The sequence below is a fragment of the Falco rusticolus genome, chromosome 4 (genome assembly GCF_015220075.1).
Source record: "Falco rusticolus isolate bFalRus1 chromosome 4, bFalRus1.pri, whole genome shotgun sequence".
Lineage (NCBI taxonomy): Eukaryota > Metazoa > Chordata > Aves > Falconiformes > Falconidae > Falco > Falco rusticolus.
The window spans coordinates 69,135,735-69,163,591 of record NC_051190.1 but is presented as its reverse complement, the minus strand read 5'-3'; the positions used below and the strand labels follow the sequence as shown (position 1 = coordinate 69,163,591).

General features: G+C 38.2%; 1 protein-coding gene across 2 annotated transcripts in view; it reads left to right on the top strand.

Moving 5' to 3' along the window:
* The window catches only part of GPR158 (G protein-coupled receptor 158), a 210,039-nt gene that overhangs the window by 118,945 nt on the left and 63,237 nt on the right, over positions 1–27,857 (top strand). For both annotated transcript variants that reach the window (XM_037386259.1, XM_037386258.1), the window contains exon 5: positions 2,067–2,135. In XM_037386259.1, the coding sequence (XP_037242156.1) occupies positions 2,067–2,135 (69 nt within the window). The remainder of the gene's footprint in view (positions 1–2,066; positions 2,136–27,857) is intronic.

The following is a 27,857-nucleotide window of genomic DNA, read 5'->3' as shown; positions in this document are numbered from 1 at the left end:
AGTGAAAGAATTGGAAAAATCTAGAAGAGAGGAGGCATAATAATGGTTCTCAAATACATGAAAAATTCTGGCCAAGAATAAGGAAAAAAGGTGTGCTCCTAAGATTTTCCTGCAAAAATCTTGCAGTGGTTGAACCAAATAGTCACCACTATCATCTTAAGACCAGTGGAAAACCATTCATAATCCTCACTCCAGGCTTTAATTGCGATTAAAATAGCATCAGTAGCACCAAGATGCCCCTGGAGCTATTTTGTTTTTTCTTTATTTAAAACAGAAGCTTTGATGTGAATACCCATTGGAAGTAACTTCTGATAATTTTTGAGGTGCACAATTATGTAGGATGTTGATGACATCTCTGCTGATATACATGCTTTAGACAGCCTTGCTGCAAAATGTCACCATTGCTAGAAATTAGGTAGCTCCATAATTGTCTCATATCAAAAAGGTTTTCTGAGAATTTTCTCCATGTCTTTCAACCTATGTTCAGTACATTAGATGTTGTAAAAATGACCAGTTGAAAAAATTAATGATGAAATCGGAAATCAGAGTAAGATTATAGATTCACTGAAAAGCTGCATTTTTATCTAGCAAATTCCCAGTCTTTTGCAAGCTGAAACTGGACCCCAGGGCACCAAAAATTTGTCTGTACATCCATTCAGTTTTGGGGTTTTTTTTTAATTGTCTTACTTCTGAAAGATAAGTTTCTCCCATCTAGAACTATTAGAGGGATTACCATAAACCATTAATTCCAGCCCACAAGATTTTGTGATGTGAAAGAAGGGGATTTTTCAAAAGATTTTTGGAAAAGCCTCTTTGGCTGTCCAGTCTGCCAGCATTGCTTGGATTAGGAAAGCACCGTGTTCTTCCAGAACAGCGTATGGAACAGGGTCTCAGGGGAAGAAGATGGTTAAATGGGAAGCAGTGATGACATTTTGTCTTTAAGATAAGGCACAGATGCACTATACATAAATTGTGGAACTTATTGGAATACACATTGTATTAGGAAAAAAGCTCGGGGAGTGTGTGTGGGGGTATGATGGATGACACGGAACACACATGGGGGACAGACGGACCTTCTCACTCTCTACAACTCCCTGACAGCAGGCTGTCGGCAGGTGGGTGTCAGTCTCTTCTCCCAGATAACAAGCAATAGAACAAGAGGAAATGGCCTCAAGTTGCACCAGGGGAGGTTTAGATTAGATATTAGGAAAAATGTCTTCACAGAAGGGGTGTTCAAACCTTGGAACAGGCTGCCCAGGGATATGGTGGAATCGCCATCCTGGGAAATGTTTAAAAAACGCATAGATGTGGTGCTTCAGGACGTGGTTTAGTCATGGACTTGACAGTCCTGAGTTAATGTTGGACGTGATGATCTTAATGGTCTTTTCCAACCTAAATGATTTTATGAATCTGTGATTTTTTTTATTTTAAAATGTAAGAAAACTGTGATGGAGAGCATGCATTAGAATCAATGAGCAAATGGCATGATGTTTTACAATTCTGACAAGTTAATATCTGAATCTTTGTATATATTTTGAATCTGAATATCTTTGTACAAAATTTCAGGAAAAATAAAGGTGCTTTCAATCTAAGAGCACACTCTGTATTCAGTAGAATTGTAGATTATTCATACATATTATAGAAGCCAAGTTATTAATATTGAATAAGCCACAATGTTCGAAGAACTTCTTGAAATTTATATAGTACAGAACACATTCTACAGTTGAATTCATATCTGTAATTCCCATGACCCATCTTTCTTCACACTTGAGAGCAATTTCATCAGTTTCAAAACATATCCAGGTAATCTGTGTTGAATAGTATTTCACATAGGAAAGAGTGATTTTTTAAATTGGATTTTGTAAAACACAACCATTGTAAGGGGCCTGTGAATTAAAGAATGTGGAGCATGCCAATATGACAGACAGCTTAATACCGTGCTTTAATAAGCATTGCTGTAGAAGCATTATGCTGACAAAAGTGAAGGTGCCTTCTGCAAAGAACCCAGCTTCTAAATGGCACACAGAGAGAATTTTCTAAATTTTGTATTGTTTTTTGTCTTCTAGAGTATCAGGGCCTCAGGGCTGGTGCTGTTGGAAACCATCCTTTTTGGATCGCTTCTTCTGTACTTCCCAGTAAGTCAAACTATACATTTTTTGAAAAATTTTATTCTTGCAGACATTTTAAAAAATTGTATGAATTACTTTGATGTAAATATAAATTTCAAAACTGTTCATGTAATTATTAGTTTAATCTGACTATAAAATATGCTGTGTTTTGAAAAGATTCTTAAGAACACTTGAATGTTTTACTATATTTGTAATAATTCTTCATTTTCAGTGTAAGGAACTTTCCAGTGTCTTTTACTTGGAACTCTTAGGTGTTCTGGATTAAGCTGAGTTTTTGCTTTGAATGATACCTCTCTAAGCTATGATATGGGAAAAATATGCAAGGTGTGTAAAACATTGATTATACCAAGTATTTCTGTGGAGTGTAGTACAAGGGAGAGTAACAATTTCAGTGTATTACTAGCATATATTTTGATGTTTCTGAAGCTACATGGTATCTGCAATGCCATGTATTTAGGAAAACAGGATGGTATGATCCCTATGCTCTAAGTGGGGAAAAAAATGTGATTTCACTGTTACATAAGGATTCTATCACAAAACTCACAAAAATATAGATCCTTTCTCTTTTAAAAAATCCCAGAAAACCTGAGTTTGTTAATTGCCACATAAACCCAAGGTAATGACTAGACAAAGCAAGACAGCGAAGTGTAAATTCAATGAAATTGATAGAAAGCATGCAGATCAGGAGGCAATCAATGATGGAGTTGTGGATTATTTTAAAATATGTTTATGTCTCCTTTCCTCAATAGTCAGAATCTTCTGTGCTTTTACAGACCATCATGTAGTTACTGAGAGACAAGCTGGAAAACAAAACTCCTTAGCAGTTGCTAAACAAGTAGCAAATAAAGGGTAGAAGGCTGAGGTGTGAAGAATACTATAGCAAACACAAATACTGATGGAAGTTCTATACGTTGATTTTTGAATCATGTGGGCCTTTCGTGTTCTAAAGAAAAAGTGTCCATTTCTAAGATGGTTTTATGTGTTTTTTCATCTTTCACTTTGCAGACATCAGGAAGAAAGTAGTTTTGATTTTTTTCCATATTGTACGAATACTTTTTGCAACTTGCAGTACCTCTCCCCAGGGTTTTCAGAGCTTCTTTCATATAGTTTTCCAGTGAGCAGAACTGAAAGCCCATGCACTGCTTCCTCAGGTGGTGTAGAAATGCTGGGAAGCATTCACAGAAATGCATAAAGCATATAACACAAGGGCTTTCCTTTCCATGGCTATCTCCTCTTGGCTTTCCCAGAGAACCCTGGATCCATGTAGTGGCTTCCCCAGGCAGAGGCTCCGTAAGAACCAGTCAGTGTTTGTACAACCTCAACTCCAAAGTATGCCAAAAGCCTCATAGCTCTCGCTGTGCCTGCAGTCTGCTCACCCATCACTCATCTTCAGTTTCTTTCCCAGTTCTTGTCTTCATCCTCTAATTGTATTTCAAAGGATGAATGTCCTTTGGTGGCTATCTATCTTCAGGCTTCAGGTGCTCAGCCTTGGGGATACTGTCAGTGAAAAATCACTTCTCTCTCAGCAGTTGACTTGAAGGAGAGCCATACTGTTAAGTGCAAGAGATTGCCATCCACTGCCTTCACATGCAGAGGGAGAGGAAAAGAAATAGAGCTGGGAGGGAGAGATTTGATAACCAAAGCATCCCCTCAGCTTTTCACTGATGTTTAAACATTTCCACCCCCCACCCTCCCTTTTTTTTTTTTTTCACTGACAGTAGTGTTAAATGTACACCAAAAACAAAATGACAGTTTGGTGTATTCTGAGGAAATTTTTTTGCTGAGAATTCCTGATTAGTCTGTCTTCCAGCTGGGATGTAGATAGTTGACTAGAGCTTGTCCTTCTCTGCACATCTCATTCTCGTACTATATAAAATAGTCCACTGAGAACACGTTCTGTTAGAAACTAATATGCAAAGTGTATAACCTGACTTCTCTCTTATAGCAGTTTTATGCTCCACACTCTGCTGGGGCTTGCTTTCTTTCTTGCACAGGTAATTACTAATCAGGCTGCTACTCCTACAGGCTGAAACAGAAAAGAGAGAAATGTAACCATTTCTGTTTTCAAGGTCTTAGGGGAGGGATGTAGAGAGTGTGGTAGTGGGAGGTCATATTAATATTCAGACAGATAATCCTGATTTCACCAACCACAAGAATATGTTTTTTGTGGGGAAAAAAAAAAAAAAAAAAGAAGATTGGGACTGATACAGAAGTGTCAGAATTTCAACCTCCCTGCCCCTCAATTCACTGCAAGGTAGATTTCATCAACTTCTGATCCAGGGCAAGACAGTGGAACAATAAATCTGTGAAGGCTTTAAAGTATAGTCATAGAGGTGAGTTACATCATAGAATCACAGAATGGGTTGGGTTAGAAGGGACCTTAAATATCACCTAGTTCCAGCCCTCCTGCCATGGGCAGGGACACCTTCCACTAGACCAGGTAGGTCAAAGCCAGTGTATAATCTTTGAGAAAGAAAAGCCTGTGTTTCTGCAAGGTGTGAATTATGGGGTGTGAGCCCTTGGAACACGAACTCCTGACATTTTGCTGTACATGGATAGTATCCCAAGTATGCTCACATGCTTATTGTCTGGAAAAGGACCACAAAGCAGAGCAGGGTAGTGTGAGAAAGAAAGCCTGAGCTCTAAAAAGAAAGAGTCTCGTTTGCACCAGCTGACATTCACATACATATTCCTTCATAGTAAGGTGTAGATCATAGATTATCAATTATCACATTGGTTATAACTCACATACCTGCAAAGCAGATCTTCTTTTTCCTGGGTCATATCCATTGTTTATTTACTTCTTCCATTTATTTGATCTTTTTACTTGTTTCTGAAAAGAAACTCAAGGGTGTGGTTAAATACTTTGTAACACGTGTCCAGAGGCAGAGTTGTTTCAACTATTTGATTTGGCCCTTACTTTATGATAGAAGAGTACATTAGAGCTTTAAGACTAATTAATACAGCTCTCACCTCTTACACACCCGAATTGGACTATGTTCTCCACAGCTAACATGAAATGCAAGTTAAAAGTTCAGCAGTTTTGGCCAGACAAGCATCACCGCAGTAAGGTGTTCTCCTTTAACGTAAGGCTGTTTTCCTTTTTGTATCATCTCTTCTTCTATTGTTATTTGGGAGGTAACGCCAAAAAGCTTTCCTTTCACACTCAACTAAATGCAGAATTACACAGCTTGGCTTAGTGCATGTACAATATAAAGAGATAAAATGAGAGCATTTCAGTTCTAAATAGCTCAAATCTCTGTTCATTTAAGTATTCTGTGCAAAATTACATTCTTATTTAAAAATCAAAATCCCCATAGATTTTCTCAACACTGCTTTAGAGTCTTCTGCATCGTTATTCTCCACTCCTTTACACTTTCTTAATTCTCACTTTTTCTAGATCCATTCACCCAGTCTGTCTTGGATTGTTTTGAGAGCCTTCAGCATAAAAATTTTGCTGTGTCCAGAAGGGCTTTATTGCATCTCTGACTTTCCCTACCCGCCAATTAAATGGAAACCAAAACCTACTTTGTTATGTTGCTTAATCTCTTTCACTAATTGTCATTGTTTTCATGTCTACATGCTGTAATCTATTCATAGCGTACCATCATTAATTGAAAAATAATATCACCAGCCAGCTGCTTTTGGTGAGAAAAACAGCTGTTACAATGCCCTTCTAACCAAATGGGAAGCACAAATGATGGTCTCCACCAAAATTTATTATTCAAATTCAAGTTTTGCTATACTGATAACAACACACTGGTCTTCTCTGAATTATAAGTAGGCAGATGAGCTTTGTCTAATTAGAGATGCATAGGTTTTAGCCAGTAGTTGCAGGGGAACTCTCATTTCTGAGGTTCTTTTCTTGATATTTTCTTTAGTTCTCACAGTAACATCTCTGATTTCCCTTTACTTAGTCTTTCCAATTGTTGATGGACCTCCTCCAAATGAACCCTGGGCTCTCTAATTGATTTTTCTTGTATTTCTTTGTTCTTAGATTTTGAATAGAGAGCCAAAACCTGACTGTCTTATGGAGCAGTCTCTTAATTTCTATACTTGGCACCTGAGAGGAAGATTCTCATTACTTTCCTTTTCCAGAAATACTAACTAATAATGATGGAGCTTTTAGACCTTTCCTAACTCCTTGTCATGTTAATCCTTGGAATACATCTTGTATAACACAGGTCTGAAAACTTGTTGCATGTTGCAAAGAACTTCAAATAAAGTAAGCACAAGCACAACATTGCAAAAGAGTAGCCTGTTAATTGCATTAGAGGTCAGATCTCAGCTGCTTTTAGGCATCTGTAATGGGTGCAAGTTGGAAAATAGGTGGTCAAATACTGGAATGGGTTGCCCAGCTTGTGGAATGTCCATCCTTGAAGGTATCGGGACTTGACTGGACATAGCTCTGAGTGACCTGACCTGATTAGACCTGCTTTGAGCAGGGGGCTGAACCAGATGACCTCTGGAGCTCCATTGCAAATTAAATTATTCTATGAGTCTGTGTTTCTTATATACATATCCATAGCTGAAACAGTCATCCTATGCTTAACAAAGAGTTAGTGAAGAGAAATTGGACCTTTTATGACTTGTTTTATACTTAGAACTTGACGATGAAGTGTATCATGGCCAAGGCTTCATTGACTATAAAGGAAGTCTGGGGTCTTTGCCTCAAATGGTGATGAATTCCACCCTAGGCAACTGCGGGTTATCTGATATATCAAACATTTTCCATACTTCCAGTCTACTTTAACTGAAACTCCAAAATGCACTCCAAAATCCATGCAATATTATGATACAATTTCTACAGCCAGTGATAAGAGTTAGTGAGTATCATGATGCAAAGAGGAAGGGAATAATTTCTTCTCCGTGTTCTTGATATAGCAGATAAGAAGTACTGGGTTTAAATTCCAGCAAGTGAAAGTAATGTTAGACAGTCTGTGGGAACCTTTATAACAGTGAGGTCAGTTAGGCCCTGAGATGGCATAGCTTAGGAGGCTGTGGAGTATCTCTTTGAAGACTGTTAGGATTTTTCCCTTCAGTCTTCTATTCTTTTGGCTAAAGAAATCCAAATTCTTTGTCTTTATTGCTACCCCCTGTTCTTCCAAACCGCTAATTATAGCGAGGCATTATTGCTATCAGTTTAGAGAAATGGAGCTGCTGGGTAGCAGTGCACTGACTTCCTAATGCTCATGAAGCAGTTCAGTAGTGAAGCCTGGAATAAACTTTGCACTCAGACGTCTTGTTGCATGTAGTTGGTGTTAGGATCTGTTTCTGGAACTGTGTTATTCCCACTTTCACACTCAAGCTAGAATGACCTACCTTTTTGTTTTATGAGAAGGAATACAAACTGGGGAGTAGTGTAGCTTAGATGTGATTGTGGACTTTTTCCCTCAAATGATCTGTATGTATATTAGCATAGAAGGTGTGAGCCCTGCATGTTGGGAGGATAAGGCTGTGATAGTTCCATTGGTCACAGCCCTGAGCAGAGCAGGATCAGTGGAAAGCTTTGGGTTTGGCATTAACAGATGTGAAAATGGAATAGTGCATAATAGTTTTATGCATCTATGCCTCAAGTATGCCTACAAGGGATTCATTAGAAGAGCTTAGTCACTGTTCATTCCTTACATGGTGATGCTCACTGAGGCCAATTGAAAGGTTTTGTTTTTTCCAACATGTTTAGAGCTGCAGGCTATTCTTGATACTGCAGATGTTTTAGCTTGATTCTTTTTCAGCATATAACTACATCTTCTTTACTGATAAAATAGTTTTTAAAGCTTTTATGATGAACAGCCATCATTTGATTGTTCTTGTTTCACAGTAGCTAAAGAACACGCCTGTGTTCAGTATAGTGTTTATGTCACTGAAGTCCAGGGACACAGCGTAAGTATCTGCTCAGAGATAATCACTACAGATTTCCCTAGTGCTCTAAAAAAGGGTCTTCCCATTTTATTTGGATCATAGTGGGTTAGATGTCCAGCCAATGGAAAAGGCAGACTTTAAATACCATATTGCCAGCATTTTATATCTACACTGTCTTGCTTGGGCAGAGGAGTGAGGGAACTGGGCAGAAGATTGTCTCTCTCAGTCAGTGTCCTTCCCAGGTGAACGTACTTTTCAATGTTAACCTGCAACCAGTAAACCAATAGCTTTTCTTGAGAGCCAGTTTGCTTTGAATGCAAAAGCCAGAACTAAGCTGGTGTAGCCTCTGCATTACAAGCTTGTGCTTCAAAATACAGAAACCTCATGGGCACCAGGAGCACTTGTATCCTTGCCCTGAACCACACTAAGAAAAATGTTGATGACTTTTTATTAACAGGAAGCAGGCACTGAAGAATTTCTGCTTTTTGAATAAGCGTATTTGAAATAGCAGAAAAACAACATACACAGTGCAATAGTTTTTCATGATTCTGTTGTCACTAATCTACATAGCTATCCTAAAAAAGGTAGTAACTACTACAAAGGAGATAACTAGAAGCTGTTGTATATATGATATCCACATCTAGAACTGTGATTAGCCACAGCTATGTGTCCTGAACTGTCACAGCCAGCTGGTTTGGAGAGTGCTGGAACACTGACCTTCATTAGATATTGGTATTTCTGTGTATTTGACAAATGTTTGGGATATTGAAAACTCAGTAGAGATATTATACAGGTAGAATTTGGTGAGGGGAGTGTTCTGTGTGTTTGTGTACATCTATGTGCTGTGTTCACAGGATACCTCAAGCTGGAAGGGACCTCAGGAGGCCTCTAGTACAACCTCCTGTGCAAAGGAGGGTCAGCTATAGGAGTAGCTATAAGATAAGGTTACTAAGGGCTTTATCCAGGTAGGTCTTAAAAATCTGCAAGGATAAAGACTACCCAACCAGGCAGTGTGCAGGCACATAATACAGTCACGTGGCTGTAGTTTTTGGATAATGTCATGAAATATGTGACGTTGTTGCAACATGTAGTGGGATTTATAAATGACAGGCTGTAGGTAGGTCAGTGAAGGTACAAGTACTGTACTTGTACTGATGTTACTATTCTTTCGTGTCTTAGACTCCTACGCTCATACTTGTGACGCTACTTGCAATAGCAAGACAAAACCTGTTCTTCTCCTTCCATGGATCCAAAGGTACAGGACAGGATTGTAGGAGGACAGTGTTATTTTTGCTACTCTGAAAGCTTTTTTGAGAACTGAATTTGAAGGACCCATTTGTCAGAATCTAGGTTCACTGAATAGGCAAGTATATGTGTGTATGCAGGGCTTGAGAGCTGGAGAGAAGAGGACAGCAGTCAGTGACCTGAATCAACTGTCACATTGGGTTTTCACTGACCTTTTTATTTTAGATTACTGTCTTGCACTGCTGGCTTGCAGGAACTTTTGTGGTCCAGTCTTGTCAGCCCTTCATTCAGTGAAATTAATCCTGCGGTGAGGGGAGCAGAGCAAGATCTTGTGGTCTTTACTCATAATTCCACTGAAGTAACTTGCATGAATACACTTACTTGCATGTATAAGAATTTGTAGATAAAGACCCTACATTAACGTCTTCTTTTCAAACTTGTATTTTAAAACCAGACCACAATCCTGAAAAACATTGCGCAGTATTTAGCCAGGGCTTTTAAGATTTTTTGATACAGTATGAGCGATAACATGTGCGCAAGTTCTGCTTGTACAGTACAAGTACAGTACTTGTACCTTCACTGACCTACCTACAGCCTGTCATTTATAAATCTGCTACATTTGACATGTAAAGATTGTGGAGAGCTCTTTTCAGACCACAGAAGGCATTGACACACAAAAATTATCAAAGGGTGCCATGTCAGTACATTCATGTGGAGGAAAATAGTGCTGGAAACATTCATGGGATGCTCCTTCCTAATGCCTGGACCCATGCTGTAATAATTCATGCATTTTGCTCGGCTCTCTAAAGCTAAACCATTAGGAGCTTGGCTAGCACTTGAGTGGGAGACCACAGCAGTGCTATAGGCAAGGCAAGGAATTCTGAGAACACCTGATAGAAAAAAATAAATCTAATTAGTGAGTCTTCATCTGACTTCACTGTTTCTGCTGAATTTGAGTAACAAAACATGAAAAACGTCTTATTTAAAAATTATGTACTTCGTTTTATATAACTCTTGTTGGATCCCAGTGGCATATAAGCTAGAAAGGATAGGAGTATTGTTCTCAGCCAAACATTTTTTGATGATCAGATTGACCACAGGGCACATGAACTGAATCGATATGCACTATGTTTTAGAGTATGTTCAGGTTTTACTGTAGTAACTGAAATTACTGAAAAAATCAACATGTGAAAAAAGGTGCCGTCATACTAAAAATATAAATGTGATAGAACTTTAACAGGAAAGATAATGAAAAACAATATACCAAATTTTTATTAAACAGTGAAACTAAAGAGAGAAGAGGTTTTGATAGTGTAGATGAGCCAGGATTGAACTATGCCAGAAAGGAAAATCCTAAAAGTTGTAGTCAACATCTGACATATTCTCAGTAGGGCATAGTCCTGACGTCAGTGATTTACCTTCACTAGTTAGTGAAGAGAGACTGCATGTTGGCGGGAGATAAATTTCAGTCATTCTTCTTCACTTACCCAAGTGTCTTTTAGTGAAAGCTAGGGGCATGTTCATATTTTTCCACCAAATGTTATTTCTCATTGTTTACGCATGCGGTCATACCTGAGACTCAGGGAGCAACAACTGTAGTCAAGTGAAAGGCCTGTAGCTTGTTGTTAAATCTTGCTGAACTTGCTGGACTCAGCTGTTGTCTGCTTCCTTAGTTCGGGGTTGTGATCTGCATCAACAAGAATCTGAAGTAAAATGAAAGCAGAAGCATTTCATGCCTAAGAAAGACTTAACTTTGATAATCAGGTGCTACCCCACTGTTTCTGGTAAGAAATTGAGTGCAACTGTAAACCAGAGTGAAACAAGCAATATGCTAACTCACTGTGCCTTGGAATATGAGGTTGAGATATTAACCACGAGACACAGACTGGTATAATATGTACAGCTGAGTGATAAAACATGCTATCTTACCTATCAACTTCCATGTTACTTGATAGAGTACTCTGCATTAACACAGCGGAAAAGGGAGAGGCAGAATCTCCGTTTCAAAGCCTGTTAAGTGTGAATAATACAGGACCTGATCTATGCTTTTTTTTTTTCAATTGGTTTTTCTTCTCAGTTTGTTTTCCTTTATATATGAATGCATCAGGTATTTCCTAACTGTCTACTTGAGTTTAAGTGTCACACCATGGAGGATGAGTAATGGTAAATGATTCAGAAACATGAGAAATTCAATGCATTACAATGGAGAAAGGGAAAAGTTGATGGTTTTGGAAGACATCCTTAAGAAAAGAGATTTCATCCACTGGAGATGAGCGTTTATTCAGTCTTTCTACATGCTGAGAATCAAGAAGATGTAGGCAATGATACTTTATGGTGTTTAATACCAACTGCTAGATGTTGTTAAGCAGTTTTCAGTTTACAGGCAAAATGATACTATAACTAGTGAAATCTTTGCCCTGGAAAAATCTTATATAATTATAATAGTGATAGTGGAAAGTTTTCATTACTGTGTAGCTCTTATAAACTTCTCATTTCTAAACTCTGGAATAAGAGATTAGCGGGATTAAAATCAATGCTTTTACCCCAACGCCACTTACAACATGATGTAAATAAGAAATTAGCTTTTTGCTTGTAGAGAGGAATTGGAAAAAGTAATATAAATACTTATGAAAGCAGAGACAAGTTTACGACATAAAATATAAGTGCAATATAAAATTATCCAAACACATCAACAAGTACTAATGTATAAGTTATGATCTATTTACTCTGTTATTGGTAATAATAAACTCATCTGGCAGAAATGGTCAAAATTTTAGTTTGCCAGTGTTCAAAAAATGAAGAGTTAGGGGCCATCAGGTAAGAGACTCACCATGAAACTAGCCAGATTAATTTCTGAAAATGAAACATTCAAAGGAGTAGTGACTGGGTTTAAATCTATGCCACATGAGTAGAAAGAGATGAGATTTCTTCTGTTCTTAGAAGTAACAGTAGTGCTGGGGATGGAACTGAAGATGTTCACTAGAGCAAACAATTAGTCTTTACAAAACCCAGCTCTTTCCTGTGAGATGTAAGCCTTCTGATTTATTGTATGCATCTCAGTTTATTAGGGCCACACAGAAAAAGCAATAGTATTTTCAACAGTATTTTATACAAACTGATTTCTAGATCCTCTGCCTTTGTGGGACTAAGCACAGATCTGTAAATATATACAAGTTTTGAGGAAGCTGTTAAGGAATATCATGTCCTTCATAGCTAATATACAGCATCCATGTGCTGATCTGTGTTTGAAATCTGAATCCAAAGTAGATTTTTTTTGTAGTGGCATGACACAGTTCAGTAAGTTCTGCACCTTCTTGAGAAAGAAAAACCAAAACAAAGCAAAGAGAGAAATATATCAATTCAATCAAAACTCGTACCAAAAATGTTTGGGGGGATTTCAAAGGTTAAAAAAAATAAATTAAGCAATTCCAAGGTGATATATATGGACAAAAAACATAGAAGAAAATAGAATGAAATGAAACTTTCTTTCATCACAGAAAAAGCTGCAAGTGAAAGAAAAGATTATTTTTATGTAGTTCTCTTACAGTGTATCATTTATCAAACATATTAAATTATTTAAATCATCCGCAATTTTCATTATTCTTTGATACTAATTTTTTAAATAAGTCAAGGTACTAGAGCCTTATTGCATATTGTTTAGTTAGTAAAAACAATGTAAAGAGAAAAAGGAAAGGATGCTAGTGAGAAAAAAGAATAGAGAACTTCGCCTCAAAAATGAAAACACAGCAAAAAGTCTAATATAGCAACAGGGCAATGAATCCAGAATTGAGCAACCAAACAGTATAGAAATGAAAACAAGACAGAAGTGAGATCTTGTACCCTGATACAGCACTGACTTTTCTCTCATTGTCACAATTACATGTTATAGAAGGTGTCTATAAAACCACAGATTGTACATTCAGTGCTTGTCTTTTGCTTGCATTCAGTTATTTCTCACTACTCCTTGCAAGCTTTCTTCTCCTTTCCTAAACCACCACTTACATAATTGCAGAAGATAAATCTTTTATTCTTTCCTTGTGCTTCCTCTGTATTGACGTGTGGTTTCTCATCTCATATTTAAATTATGAACTCTTTGGTACAGGGATGTTTGGCATAGCTGTGCTGTGCACAGCAGGGTCCTGATCAATGGGTAAAGAATCACATTACAAATGGCTGTTACTAATAATAACAATGAAAGTGATTAAAAATATTTTATTTAAAGGTGTGAGCAAGGACACATTTGATGGTGAATTTTTCATTTTCTCAAAGGTCTGGTAGCATGCAACTGTTTTTATACTCTTAGAGATGATAGGTACTCTGTAGGAATGATCTGAAAATATTTGATTTAGACTTTAAAAGATTAAGCGATAAAATTCTAACAGAAAAAAGCCTGATTCCAGTCCCATGTGGACTGTATTTCAGAACTAATCTACTAATTTCTATGGAGCTGCACCCAACTTGCATGACAAGACATTAGATGGTAAATAAAGCAGCAGGGAATAGTAAGAAGAAAATCCATCACTCCCACTAGAGAGCCTCAATCTGTAGGATTTAAGATGACGGGGGGATCAGTGGGAATGCTTGCAATGCCAAAGGGCAAAAGCAAGAAGAGGTCCCAGTTTTACTCAAATGAATATTTCACTATTCTACTGAATAGTCACAGAACCATGAATTTGTAACTCAGATTTGTGAGTGTTTTAGGGAACTGACCTGAGCTCATAAGGTACAGACTGCCCTGGTGAACACGTTCAAGCATTGCATGTAAACGGGAGCAGTTCTGCTAGCACGGGTTGAGAACCGGCCAGCTTCAGATCACCAAGCTGCCTCACAGCTGGCATACTATTACAGATAAGGGTCTTTGAGCTCTCACACTAATCAGGGATTTAAAACTGCTTTTCCATGGCATGAGTGAGGTTACTCAGTCCCCTGGTCTGGCCTTGGTAGCAAGACTGGCTCCTACATGCTAACAGCTGAAGAGGGCTCAGGAGGGAGTTACACGTTGCATAGTTTGGCACTGGCATGAGTTAGGTGGCATCATCTGTATGCAGTGATAGTGCTGGAAGGGTTCAGATGCATGCTAGATTAGGCAAGGTTTTTGTGTCTCAGAGCGATGCACAAGTCTTGAAGTGAATATAGTCCTTTAAATGCTTTAAACCCCTTGGCAAGGAAGGACTACAGGTTACTTGTCATCTTCTCCTCTTACATATTGCAGATGATAGAAAGTCCTTGCTCTGCATGTCCAGTATGAGATTGACTCAAGGGTAAGGACAAGGGCAGTAATCCAAAAAGCAGGCAGAAGTAAGCCTAAGTAGTCATCTGGAATACCTGGAAACTTTATCAGTGTGAGGGTCACTGGTTTTAAAAGTAATCTGAAGGGCCGAATTGACTGGAAAATGCAAACCAGTCATAGCGTACATACACATTAATTCAGACACATTCTGCCTAAGTCAGGCTGGTGCACATGGGCAGATCAACCGTAAAGGCAGACCTTGTTCCTTGGGTGTGCTGAAATCTCGGTGCTTTATGATGGAGTAAATCTGTGTTATGAATTTCTTAGAGGAAGGCGGGTGCTGCTGCCATGGCTGGCTAACATTCATGCAGCAGCACATCACCGCTGCGGGCGTTTGCTGACTGAGAGCATTTTACAAAAAAGTTTGGTTCTACTTTGTGGTGTGTGTAAAATTTGGTGAAGAAACGTTTTTGGAAAAAGGGAAATCTTAATAGTTCTTTGTTTAACTTTTTTTCTATTAAGTACATATTGATACTGCTTTTCCTGTATGATTAAAACTTCTTTGATCATTTTCACTGAAAGAAATGTTTAAACCTTTCACATGTGTATTCCAACAGGTATATTTTGGTATTTTGTATAACAGATGCTGGTACTTGTGCAGACTATAATGACATTCAGGAAGAAAAGTAAAGGGAGTTTTGTTGGTACAAGGAAGTTCTTTCCACTTTTCCTTCAAGTATTCTTTCTTGTTTGGAGTTTTATCTTCCTTTTAAATTAGGGCATTTTCTACAGGAAATAGTTAAAATGACCACTGTGTTTAAAGCTTGGAGCTATGATTTAATCTTTGAATCTCTTCCTCCATGTCAATCCGAGTGTGCAAGTTGTCACGTTAGTCACAGTCCAAAATAATGTTATATATTCCAGTAGTATGTTGTTAAATCTACTAGTCTTGCTTAATTTGTTAACTAGCCTAATCCTCTCAAATATAGCATGTATTGGGGTGCGGAGCAAGCGTTCTCAATGCTCAGCTCACTCTCTTAAACTCCTAATCCAAAATCACCAGCATGCTGAACCACTGAAATGTTGTTTTGAAACTCAGGCAGAGCTTCCTGGCCCATGGAGTCAGCTAGTCCTTTTTTTCTGTCTTTACTGATGGCATTGCCATGAAATCTGTAAAGAACTTATCTGTAAAAGTCTGTGCACTGGGTTCTTTAGTCAGCTATTTATATCCATATTTATTAAACTTTTATCTACCTTCCAAGCATCAAGGCATATTTACATCTTTGAAATCATAATCCAGGTAAGTTACTGCCACAGTAGCAAGCACTCTATGTTCAAGTAATCACCAGTCATTGCTACGAGAAGAAAAGGCAAAATGCTGTCATAGCAAGTCTCTTAAAACCCTAAGAAACATTTATATTAAGCATTAATTTAGCATAAGGCTGTGTATTGTATGCTCTATTTTATAAGGACCCAGGAATTTTGGAAGGTAGCTGAATCAGAACATACCCTAAATACCTAAAATGTAAGTTTTAAGCTTAATATTTTAAGATTAACAGATTTAGTGTTGGTAATAATGAGGTCAGGCCAATTTCAGATGTCACCAAAAATATTTTTAAAATCTAAGTTTAATTTTTAGCTGATCTTTATGTAACTTCCCTGGAACCAAAAGACATGCCACACTCTTAGTGGTTTACAGGAAAATAAACTTGATCTGTTTTGACCCCAAGATGAGATGCCTTTCTTGGGCTGCAGTTGCTACTCTTGGTTGTGGGAGTTACCAAATAATACGGAGCACTTCTTTCCTCAGGCAAGGTGTCTGCTCTGTTCAGGGTAAGTGCTGTCAGTGCTTGCTACATTTGGAAAAGAAACCTGTGGTATATTAGGCATTCCTCAAGTGTCTATAAACTGCTCTAACCTGATAACATCAAAAGCCTTTCATATCAAATGGAATAGTTGTGAAAAGCACTTATTTCTGTTCTGACTCTCCTGGGTGTACTGCAGACATCAGAGGTGATCAAGAACTTGTAGACATGAAATTAATATATTTATTTTATATATAAATATATATATATATATAAATAAATATATATAAAATTATATAAAATATATTTATTTATATAAAATATATTATATGGTATGAAATATATTTTATACCATAATTAGCATGTGTTATTGTTTATATTAATGACAAGGGCCTAGGTACAGACCAGATGAAACAAAAAAGCAGGTTGACAGAGAGAATTATTGAGCAGACAGTGAAGTTGGGAAAAGCCATTCTCTGTTATTTTCAACAAATGAAAAAAAGAGGTTTGGAACCTTGATCTAACTTCAAGTAACTTTAGTCTTAACTGATTAAGTAATAGGTTACAGAACAGGAAAAAAATAAAGTCGCAGCCACTCAGAGTGAAAGAGAGAAAAAGAAATCAAGGACAGAGAAGCCCCTGTTGCTAAACACTGAGTCATCTGTTGGTCTAGAGAGCATGGCAGACATTCTTCAGATTTTGTAGTTACCTAAGCAAGTTCAAATAAATGGTTTTTTTTCCCCTCCATGTGTGTCTTTCATAAAGTAGATGAAATTTGTAGCATGATGCACTGAATCTGCTAGGTTAATTTCCTTAGACTGTCTAAAGTAATGCATTTTTCTCAGACATGTCACAAGCAATCCTGTCAAAATTTGCCTGAATGGGTTTGTTTTAACTCATAAATAGTTGTGATATATATAGTAAGTGTTCAAGAACCTTGAAGAAGAAGAAGGTCATGGCCTTCTGAGTACTCCCAGCTTCTCATCTAAATCTGGGTCTTGAAGTGTTCGTTTTGGCCAGTGTTTTATATCATTGCTATCTCTATCTATCTTACCAGCCTGACATCTCTTTTAAATAATTGCAGTGTTTCTCCCTGGGCCCTGGAGTTGGTTATTTTGGTTTCTGTTCACCTTCTTATTCTTAGTTCAGATGACAACTGTTCATGTTGCTCTTAAATATATTGTTCTTCTGCTTTTATGCTGGTTTAATTGTACAGTTGTGCATCCAACAGCCCAAGCAGCTTGGTAGGGAGGATGGAGGAGTAACTTCATAGGAGTAAATAATTGTTGTTAGATGCAGAGGAATGCCTAGCAACAAAATGCAGTAGAATATGCGTCTCCCAGTAGATGGTGGGCCTTTTCTTTGATAAAGGGGTGAAAGGTTTGGAGGACTCCCCCTGTGCCTAGAAATGAGTGAAACATTTTAAGAAAGCCACCTTCTGCTGTTTCTTGATCTGTTAATGAATGCATTTTGTGGACCGTGCAAGTCAAGATGTGTCAGGAATGCAAATGAGAGATCTTGCCCTGGAAGACTGGTGTATCTAATGCTTTATTTTTACAGCTGCAGCAACAGGAGGTTAGCTAATCAATGAGCTATTTTGGTCAGTGTCTCTGAAAGGAGGAGACCAAAGATGATTGAATAGTTAAGCCATTAGCAGGGAACGTGTTTCCTAGCATAGCTTCAGTTTTTATCATGGCAAGTCTTTGAAGGACTCAACTTACTGTAGTGTTAGACATTGCAACTCCAAATTGCAGTGCCTGGGTTTGGTGCCTTCAGGTCAAGTGAGGTACTCTTTACGTTAGAGGGCTGTGCGCGCAGTCAGAGACACAGCAGCCAGCACGCCTGCTTTGCTAGCTTAGGGAGCTGGACGTGCTGAAGAGAGAGGGCTTTGTGGTTTGCAATCTGCCTGCTTTTTGTCCACCGGGAAACGCCTTCCTTCACAAAGGCCTGCAGTTTTGAACCCTCTCTTCAGGCGCATCATGCAAGCCTTACTTTCTTCCCCAAGTATAGATGGTAAAACCCCCAACCTATAGATAGCTTTTTTATTCAATATCCCAGTTGTTAATATTTTTGTTCTGGATGTGACACTGGGGTTCAGTTCCCCTCTGTGGCTCAGAGGATACAAACTTGTACCACCCTGAAGAAAGCGTTAGTGATTTGGCTCTGAGATGCTGTAGCATGAGGAGTGTTCAGCCTCTTGTGCTGCTATTGTTCCAGTTCACATTGCTTCATTAAGCAGTAGTAAATGGGTGTTAGCACAAATACTAATCTAACTCTACAGTGTAGCAGGGAAGGTATTTTACCTATGGGTTAGAAGGGAGAGACCTATCTTCTAATACCTACTCCAATAAATGCTTAATTTATTTTTAGGTATCAGCAGTGAGATATGGACCTCAACTGTTTTTGCTGGAAAAACATGGCTTGAAGTTAATTGTTTTCCAGGTTAAAGTATTAACTGTTAAGAACTTTCCTCAGAAACTGGCCAATTGGTGCACTGAGGACAGGTGTGCTGTTTTGTCTAATCCTACTAAATTTTCAAAATAATAAAAAATTGGCTCCTCTGAGTTTGTTTTCCTTATCCACAATTTATTTCTCTACAGCTATTTTACATATATTTACATACATGAAATCAAAGGCAATTTTAATCACAAGAACCCAAACCCTAAGTTACAGAGAAAGCATAGTTCAGCAAAACAAACTGCTGGTCCTAATGCTGTTCTGGATGTTTGAGTTCAAATATTTAGGACCTGAAAAAACATCTTGCCATGTGAGAGAGAGGATTAAAGTTTTTAATGACAACAGAAACAGATGTGACAAGATAAAGATACATGCATCAAATACAACCTTACATCTCAAATGTAAACCACAATGTTATTGTGGTTTATTTGTTTCTTTTTAAAAAAGAAGTTGCCCATGTCTGATAATTAAGAATTCATGAATATGTTCACTTATGTATTTGCCAGTGTAGTTTTATGGAGAAGATGTATGCAAAGGTTAGCAAATGCATTATTTGAAAGATGAGATGTGCCTATTATCCCTTAGGGATTTTACTGTTGCTGCTTTTTGAGATGATGAGCAGCAATACAGATCATTGAAGTGTCATGAAACTTTGTTTTCCAGAGGAGAATTTATTACCCTTAGTTTCCCTCAGTCAATGGTTTCACATTGTGCACCTCCCCCTTCACCCGACTTCTCTCTTTCCTTGCACTATTGTACTTCAAGCTTCTCACCAACTGCTCAATGACCTCCACAGACTCTTTTATTCAAGCCCACATGCAGTTTCCTGAAGATCTGCTCCAAGATCCATCCTTCCTACTTTCCACTTCCGTGCAGCATTTCCAGGGGGAGATTTCTGTTCTGATTTGTTGCTCTCTTTAGTTGATTGCCACCTACATGTGTTGAAGCGTTTGAAGACTGCTCTTTCAGAGTTGAGTTTGTTGTTCTTGTACTATTAAAGAAATATTCTTTCTGAAGTCGGTAAAAAAGAATTCTTCTCGGGCTTTTCTGAGTTCATCCAGCTACGTTGCTGATACATTGCTTGAGATGGCTAGTCTGTGATCATTGCTTTTCATTTTAAGACTTTTGCATTTTTCTTCTGTACTGGTGCTGACACCTGTCCATTCAGAACACAGCCCTCAATAAGCTAATGTCCGTGTTACTTTCATTGCCATCTTTTTTCTGTGTTTCTGCATTCCCTGGTGGTTACCTTGAAATCCACAAAACATACCTTGTGTTTTAGGCCCGTTTCTTTCCAAATCAGTTGAATTGTCCTAGTTATTTACCTCCTTTGAGACCCCCAGTTTAAAATAGTAGTAAATATTAAATTAGGCTAAATAGTTCTGAAGCCTTTTCCAGCTTGTTCTCCTCTGTTGCATTTTAGATTTGAAGGATGGGCTTTACGTGGTCTTCCAGGTTACTCTTTGCATGTAAACTCATTCGAAAAGGAGAGTGCTGAGAGTGCTGAGAGCTGTGGGTGAAACTTTGGAGTGGGTATCTGCAGTGCAGGAGTTTTTTTGTTAGTTTTAACTCTGAACCCATTTAACCTTAGGTTCCCTTTATAGTCTGTGGAGAAAAGAAGGCACCTCTGGAGGACAGTGCTTGTAACTCACCTTAGGTGCCTGTAGAAGGATTATGTGAGTTGTCCTCTGCCTGTGATGCTCCCCATTGAATACAGCGTAAGGCTTAAACTGACCATCTTGGACTTAGGTGTTTCACTTGTCTTCCCTAGCTCAAGTGTGTGGAAGCTCCACTCCAGACTTCTATTCCCTATAGAAATACAGGGATTTGAGTATCAAATCATCCTACTTGAACGTGGTGAAGGAGGGTATATATTGAGAATATGACTTTCTCACCTACCATGTGAAGGAATGTTTTGTGGCTCATGGAGATGTCCCGTGAACCCTTCTGAACTGAAAGTGTATTTCAGGGTTGCTTAGGATTGCAGGAGACATACTGATGAAGTTCTGTGTTGCTTTTTGTAAAGAAGGAAACATCAGCACAGATGTACTTGAATTATGCTGCTATTTTGGAATCAATGTGCTGTAGAAGTGGTATGAAAAGTAACTTTTGAAAGAGAATAATGATTTTTCAGGCAGAAAAGAAATCACAAGGAAAGCACCAAATTATTTCTATACAGAAGTATTAATACAAGCATGTAATTAATTTTTTATGTGCAAACACACAGAGACATACATGTCAACTGGAGAATGGATTAGGAAATGTCTCTGTTTGTAGAACTTACACTTAAAAAAAAAGGTTTGACGTTTTATTTACAACTGTCCCCCTCATAGGCACGCATATACCCATAAACACAGAATAAAATTCTGCAGCACCATAGTATCAATATATATCTGTAGTCTATGGGATATCAAAGTTTTGTGAAAGCATTTCAGTTTTGCACCATCCAAGTGTCTATTCGATACTGCTTTATTTAAGAATATTTTCCTCCTCTGAAGCTCTATGACAGGAGAAGTAGAACTCATATATCTCCTGAGACCTTAATGCAAGGACTTGAGAGGCTCGTGAGTCAGACTTCTGCAGTTAAGGGTTAAGTGTGCCGGTTAAATTCCATGAGAGATAGGAAATCCTATCTCTAAAAGAGTAAAAATGTTATTGAATAATTGATCTGGCAGTATATTGCATGTGCATGGCAAGGAATGTAAGGGTCCAGCTATGTCTGAATTAAAATTCAGATGTCAAGAGCTGAGAGCTCCTACCTGAAAGAGATGCTTTTCTAGAGTCTCAGCTCCAAGCACTTCTTAGGTAGCAAAAGCAGTGGTCAGAAATGTGGTAGATGTTTTACAAGCCCAGACAAACGGCAGCCCCCATGACAACAAACATGCAGTAGCGGAATATATTTCTATTGTGTTTTCAATGGCCGACTGACATGAAAACAGGAGGACGGGAATTGTGCTGCAGTCTTCATTCACCTGCACCTTGGAGCTGAAATGCAGCGAGGAAATACAAAGCATGTTTCCTTGTCTGTAGTCCTTCCAGTAATCTCAGCCGTTCTCTAATTATAGAGGTGATTGAGTTTTTTCTTTTCTGTCCATGCTTAAGCACCAGAATGGCAGAAATACATCACAAATGGTAAGCTCTGTGAAGAAAAAGTTGCTGAGGAAAAGAGTAAGAAGAACAGTGACTTTCCAGGTGACTGGGGTAGTATTCCCACTTACACATATATCACATTCACTTTGCCTTTATTAGGCCATTACTGAACTACTGCTTTGCAGCATCCCTGAGCCATCCGAAGGTAAGTGACTTACCTATGGATGTGTCCGTGTTTCCAGAGAGGAGGACCCGTAGTGCACGTGCTACACTCTGTGCAGAGAAGGGCTGGTGCTGCAGGCTGCTCTGCTCCAGTGCTGCAGAGAGGAGTGGAGCTGATTTATGCTGTTCTTTAAGGATCACCTAGAGATCGTATGTGACTGAAAGAAAATCTCTGAAGAGTCTGATCATTTTGAATACAGAAATTTACTTTGCTAAAGTTGTTTTAATTTCTCAGTCATAATAATTTATCAATATCGTCTCAACACTGCACAAATATTTTTCTTGCCTGGATTTATAGAAAACATTTTTTTTTCCTTTTGGCTAGAGCCAAAGAGCATGAGCAGTCTGGCCCTCTTAGCCAGGCGAACTGTCTACAATATTTTTTGGAAGGCAACAATATTCATTTCTGTGTGATAGGAGAACTGTAAGAATGCCACTAGGAAGCAGAATAGAGTTTCTTTTCAATTTCTATTGTTTCTACTATGGAGTGTATTTTGAGTTTGCACCTGTGGCTGGTTTCTTCTGAACTTTGTTAATCACCTGTGATTAGTTAATTATGTTAATGACATAATTTGCATTATGTCAGTTAATATATTATATATAATATAATTTGCATTATATATGGATAATATAGATCTATGAACAGTAGGATCATAGATATTGTTATCAGAGTATGTCACTAATTTTCTTGGTTCATCCAGTTACCTTTCCACTGAAGCTGACAGCTTTAGTTTACCTAAGGCAGATTTCCCAAATGGGCGTTTGTTCTTGGTTCGGGAACATTAAGAGGTGGCATGTTCCCACCACTTTCTCTGGAGGTTTGTCACACTGTGGCATTTGGCTTGTCCCCACTGCTGTTTTTGCTACAGGTACATGAGCGGAAAATGAAAAGTCGATAGTTCCAGCAGTGACGTCTGCACTAAACTAATCAGCGCTGGCTGGATTGAGATGTCTGGCTGGTATTTTGTGGAGAGAGGTTTTCTAAATTACTGGTTATCAAAATAAATACCAACAAAAACTTTCCTGCAGAGGGTAACAGCCAGTTCTGTACTCCTCTTTGCTGTGTTTTAGCATGATATTTTAAAAGACCTAGTCTGTCCCTATTATCTTTTCCTCGTAATCATCTTAAAAAGTCAGTGTCAGTAAAATTTCTACCCTTGGCTCATGAACCTGCCCAGTGTGTAGTTCAGAGAGAGCATGCAGCCAGGAAGGACATATTTCTGAAGAACCTAAACTGTCAGGGAGATTTTTTTCTCACAAATTTGATGTTAAATACTTCACTGGCTTTGTTAGATTAAGGCCAGGAGATAAGGTACTTTTGGAACTCTAAATAGCTGCATGTTTTCTTTTTCCCAGGGGGGAGTCACTCTTTGAAAATACATAAAACTCCCTCTCTGCAGTGTATATTTGTGGGGATTTCAGCCATATTGTAATGAAATGAAAAAGTCTGTGTGAGTCTGTTTTATGATCTGTGTCTTGCATTAAGTGTACTTGACAAGTTGCTCTGAATAATTCAGCTTATAATGTCTTGAGTTAGCGGCAGCTCTTGCAAGATTTATTTTAATATATAGTACTTCACCATTATGCTTTTTAAAGTTTCCTTTTTTAAAAAAAATTGCAGACGTGGTCTTAAAATGAATTGTTAGATTTCCTTTGTTTTTAATAAAATATTTTATTGCATATTACAATTCTTCAGTCATAAAATAAAACTAGCATATTTTTAACCCCGTCGTTAAAACATTTCAAGTATTTGGCAAATGGCTGTGCTGAATAGGTATCTGAACTTGTTCATTAGATAGTTTCAGCTCTTTAAAATGTTTTTCCTTCAGCTTGTTGGGTGACCACATCTTTGTTAAGAAAAGATGATAGTAGTGTATCCAATAAGAAAGTTGTTAGGGTTTTTTTCCCCCTCACATATGAAGTAAGTAAACTAGGACATTCAGTTGACTGTTGTTATTTACCCAAGTGGCATGTCACACTGAAAAAAATGTATATGGACAGATGAAAGAAGTAGTTGGATTATAAAAGTTAAGTGGTGGAAGAAGGAAATATTTTAGAAGGTATTTTGGTTTTACAAGTTCTTTTGATTTTCCACTTTCATAATTTATATCGGCATAAACAGTTTGTGAAGTATGCCTATATATACGTACCTGTTGCCTAGATAAAACGTTCTGATTAAATTATTTCTATTAATTTTGAATTACATTTTTGGGATGTAATTCAAACCATGAAAATAGCAGCTTTGAATGGTGAAGGAGCTTAACTTCTCCTCTATGTTTCACTTGGGCTTTTCTCATCCTCAGCATACATGTGGCTGGAGCCCTGCATGTCCCACCTGCTCATCTTTGCTTTTAGTGTTGCTGCAGGCAGAGCATATCTAATAATCTTCACTCAAAACCTGACTGCTTGATCCGGAAACCCATATTTTCACATATATTTGAATATTTAACTGGAATGTAATCCAAGGCCTTTGTGTATAAGTTTAAAGAGATGAAACATCAAATGAAAGCGTACGGGAGGTCACTGCAATCTCTACTGTTCTTAACACTTGCAGCTCTTTTTGAAGGCAAGGAGCCAGATATTTTTTAAATGTTTGGGTGGTTGCCTTTTATTGAAGCCAAAGGCTCCTAACTCCCTGGCTAGCTCATAACTATCTTTAAAACCAGATCAATGATTATACGTTAATTTTGTGCTTCAGGGCTGTGGCTGGTGACCTACCTGAGTCAGGAAAAACATTTTTCCCTGTGTGCAGAGTTAGCCACATGGATTCTGGTAGGCTTTGAATTTTCAAATACAACAGTTGCTTCTGTTTTTAAAAACCTTGTTTAAACAGATTTTAAACCTTCTGTGGTAATGTGTTGATTTCAGTGGAAATTTCTGATGTCTAGCCAAGTCCACATCTGGCCAGCTTGAAGTCTCCAAACTGCTGAGATCAGCCAGCTCTAAAGTCTTCAGGGACTGACTTCTCAGGCTGTTCAGGCTGCTGTTAGGGTAACTGTGTTAAAGAATGTGAGGCTGTCAGAAGTGAGCCAGTATGTGTATGAGGCAGACATACATAACAAAGGTGGAGAAATAACTGGCACATGAAAGCAGATGGATAAGAAGATCCATTGGGCCAACCAAGCCCTTCCTGTTTGGACTCCCTGAAAAATATTTATTTAGTGGTTTTGCTTTGTGGTGGTGGTAGAGCAGAAATACATTTGAAGGAAAGAGTAGTATACAATTCAGCCTTTATTTTCTTTTCTCTCTTAAGATGGGATGTGAGTAGAGCTGTTGTATAGATATCTTTTTTTTTTTGGTCTTAGATTTTTCAGTGTTAGTGCTACGCCTTGTCATGGTCTCAGGGGAACTTCTAAGCTTCAGAATTTCTCTCTGTCTTGTACTGGATGCTGCAGGAGCATCCAGTAACTCACAGTGATCAGAAAGACACCTTTCCTGAGCAAGCATTTGCCTCCAAGAAACTGGATTTGCCAGAACTCCAATAGCTCAGTGACTATAGCTCCTTAGGCTGGGACACCTAATACTTCCTGAGGGATGATGTTTTACTGGTTTGGGATCACCACTCCTTGGGTCAGTGCCATTGAAATTTCTCTTTGTATTTGAGACCTTTAGAGTTAAAAGATAAATAGTTTATCCTATTACAATGATGAAGTAGGCATTAATTTCTCTGTTTGGAGATAGATACAGAAAATGTATGTGATAACCTGTCTCATGATCTAGCTTGCTTTCAGGGTGATTTCTGTTTGTCCTCAATTCCATGGATGGTCCCGACAGCTGCCTGGGGCAGGGGTCTAGTCCTTTCGGTAAAACTAGTCTGTACGCATTTCTTGCCCCAAAAAGGGTACAGACTTAGCGTGTTGTTTTCATTTGTATCCCCTTCCTCTTGCTGGTTGTGAATTCACCCTTGGGGAACCCTACAGACCTTATCATTTCTAACTGATTCAGCCAGAGTGTCAACTGAAGTCTCTTACAAACTAAGTGTTTTCTGAACAAGTTTTAGCCATTATTAGGAAAAACCTCAGAATGTTCTTCTATACTGTTTGGGCCTTGCAGGGCATAATACTTCATTTATTGTGAACAAATCCATTTAGAGTGCAAGCATGTCTCTTTTTAAAGACATTGTGGATTATATGTTAACTTTTTGTTACTTGACTTTAGAATACTGTTCATTAGGCCAATGTAAATAGGAACAGTGAAGCTGGATCATTAGTAATGCTAAGTACAGGCTAAAATTTATGGCAAATAAATGCATTTTCAGGCCATGTGCTCAGGTCACATATAAGTGAATATTACCAGAGCTGGTAGGATCTGTGACATGTCAATTTTACTCTTCAAATTGGAGGAAAGGCGTGATGGCATCTTGGACATCACATGGACATTTATTTTCCTCAAAATAACCTATTCAGAGGTGCCCTGTCAAGCATTAGCTGCAATCTGCCTTATGAATAGGGGGAAAAAAAAGAAGACATAAAATAGCTGAAGAGATATCAATTAAAAGGCATTCAAAGTACGCAGTCTTGTGTCAAACCAGAATGATCTTGAAGGTTCTGTTTGCTTAATCACCAGATAAATCTCTCAGGAGGCTAAATGAGCTCCACTGTAAAAAATATGTTCCATAAGGAACTTTAAAGATCTGCTGTTACTGCCTGATGGGGATGAATCCAGAGTATAATAAAATTTAGCAATAGCAAAGCACTCTGATGAATCAAGTTCTAGAAGTCTGTCCTTGTATTTTACACCAGTGCTGGTGGTTATGTGTTTATACTGCGTTGTGGACTTCCAAAAGACTTCACAGGCAAGACATGTCTTTGGTGATACACAGGCAGAACCATAGCAGATGTTTTAAGACAGGCAATGGAGGAAACCTATTTACAGTTGAAAGTATAGTGAGAGGGCAAAGAGGATTTCAGTAGGCGGAATTTCAAGCTGGACTTTGTGTGGGCAGCTATGAAAAACTTGTCTTATTTTATGAACCCAGAAGTTCTTAAATGGCTGTAATTGTTGTGACATACATCTTACCTGAAATGCATTGCCCCCAGCAGCAGAGTGCCTCAATGCTGTGTGCTGTGGAGTTGGTTCAGCTCCAATTCAGAGGCAAGAATAAAACCTACTGAGTAGTTACTGTGGTTTCCTGCAGCAACTGTGTGCTTTATAGAGGCATCAAGCTAATGGTGCAGCACAACTCTTCTTAAAAATTATGAAATTTGCAAGGATAACAGGGTTTGATAATACTGTGTGTCCACAGGCCTATTAAAATAAAATGTTATGGCTTAAAAAGTACATGTGGTTTAAAAAAATGAGACAGAGATGGAAGGAAGTGTTCTTTCATAGTTAGCTTAAGTATATATTCAGCAGTTATCATACCTCTAAAATGTTTCATGTAGTTGCACTGGAAATATTTGTTGGTAGTGCAGGATTGGATAATGAGTTCTGCATTCACTAATATTTAAGCAGATGCTTTGAGCTGTGACTCATGTTTCGAACAGTGGTATGTGGTGCCCGTAGTGTACACAGGCTCGTGAATGCCTTCATTCATGCCCATCTGTTAACATGGCAGTGTGCCCACGTACAAGTGGATTGGTCCCTTTTCTAGAAAGCATAGTGCCAGACTGTTATGAGTTTGGATGGCAAGCTTATCTAACATTGCAAACATTGCATCTCTGTTGCAGGAAATCCCTTCTCAGTATTAGGACTGAAGCATTAATAGGTGACTTGATGTACTAGGTTACCCTGGAGGATATTTTATGCGTTGAAAGAAACTACTGAAACATGGCAGAAGAAAGAAGACTGCCCATCTCAAAGCACAGCAGGATACCG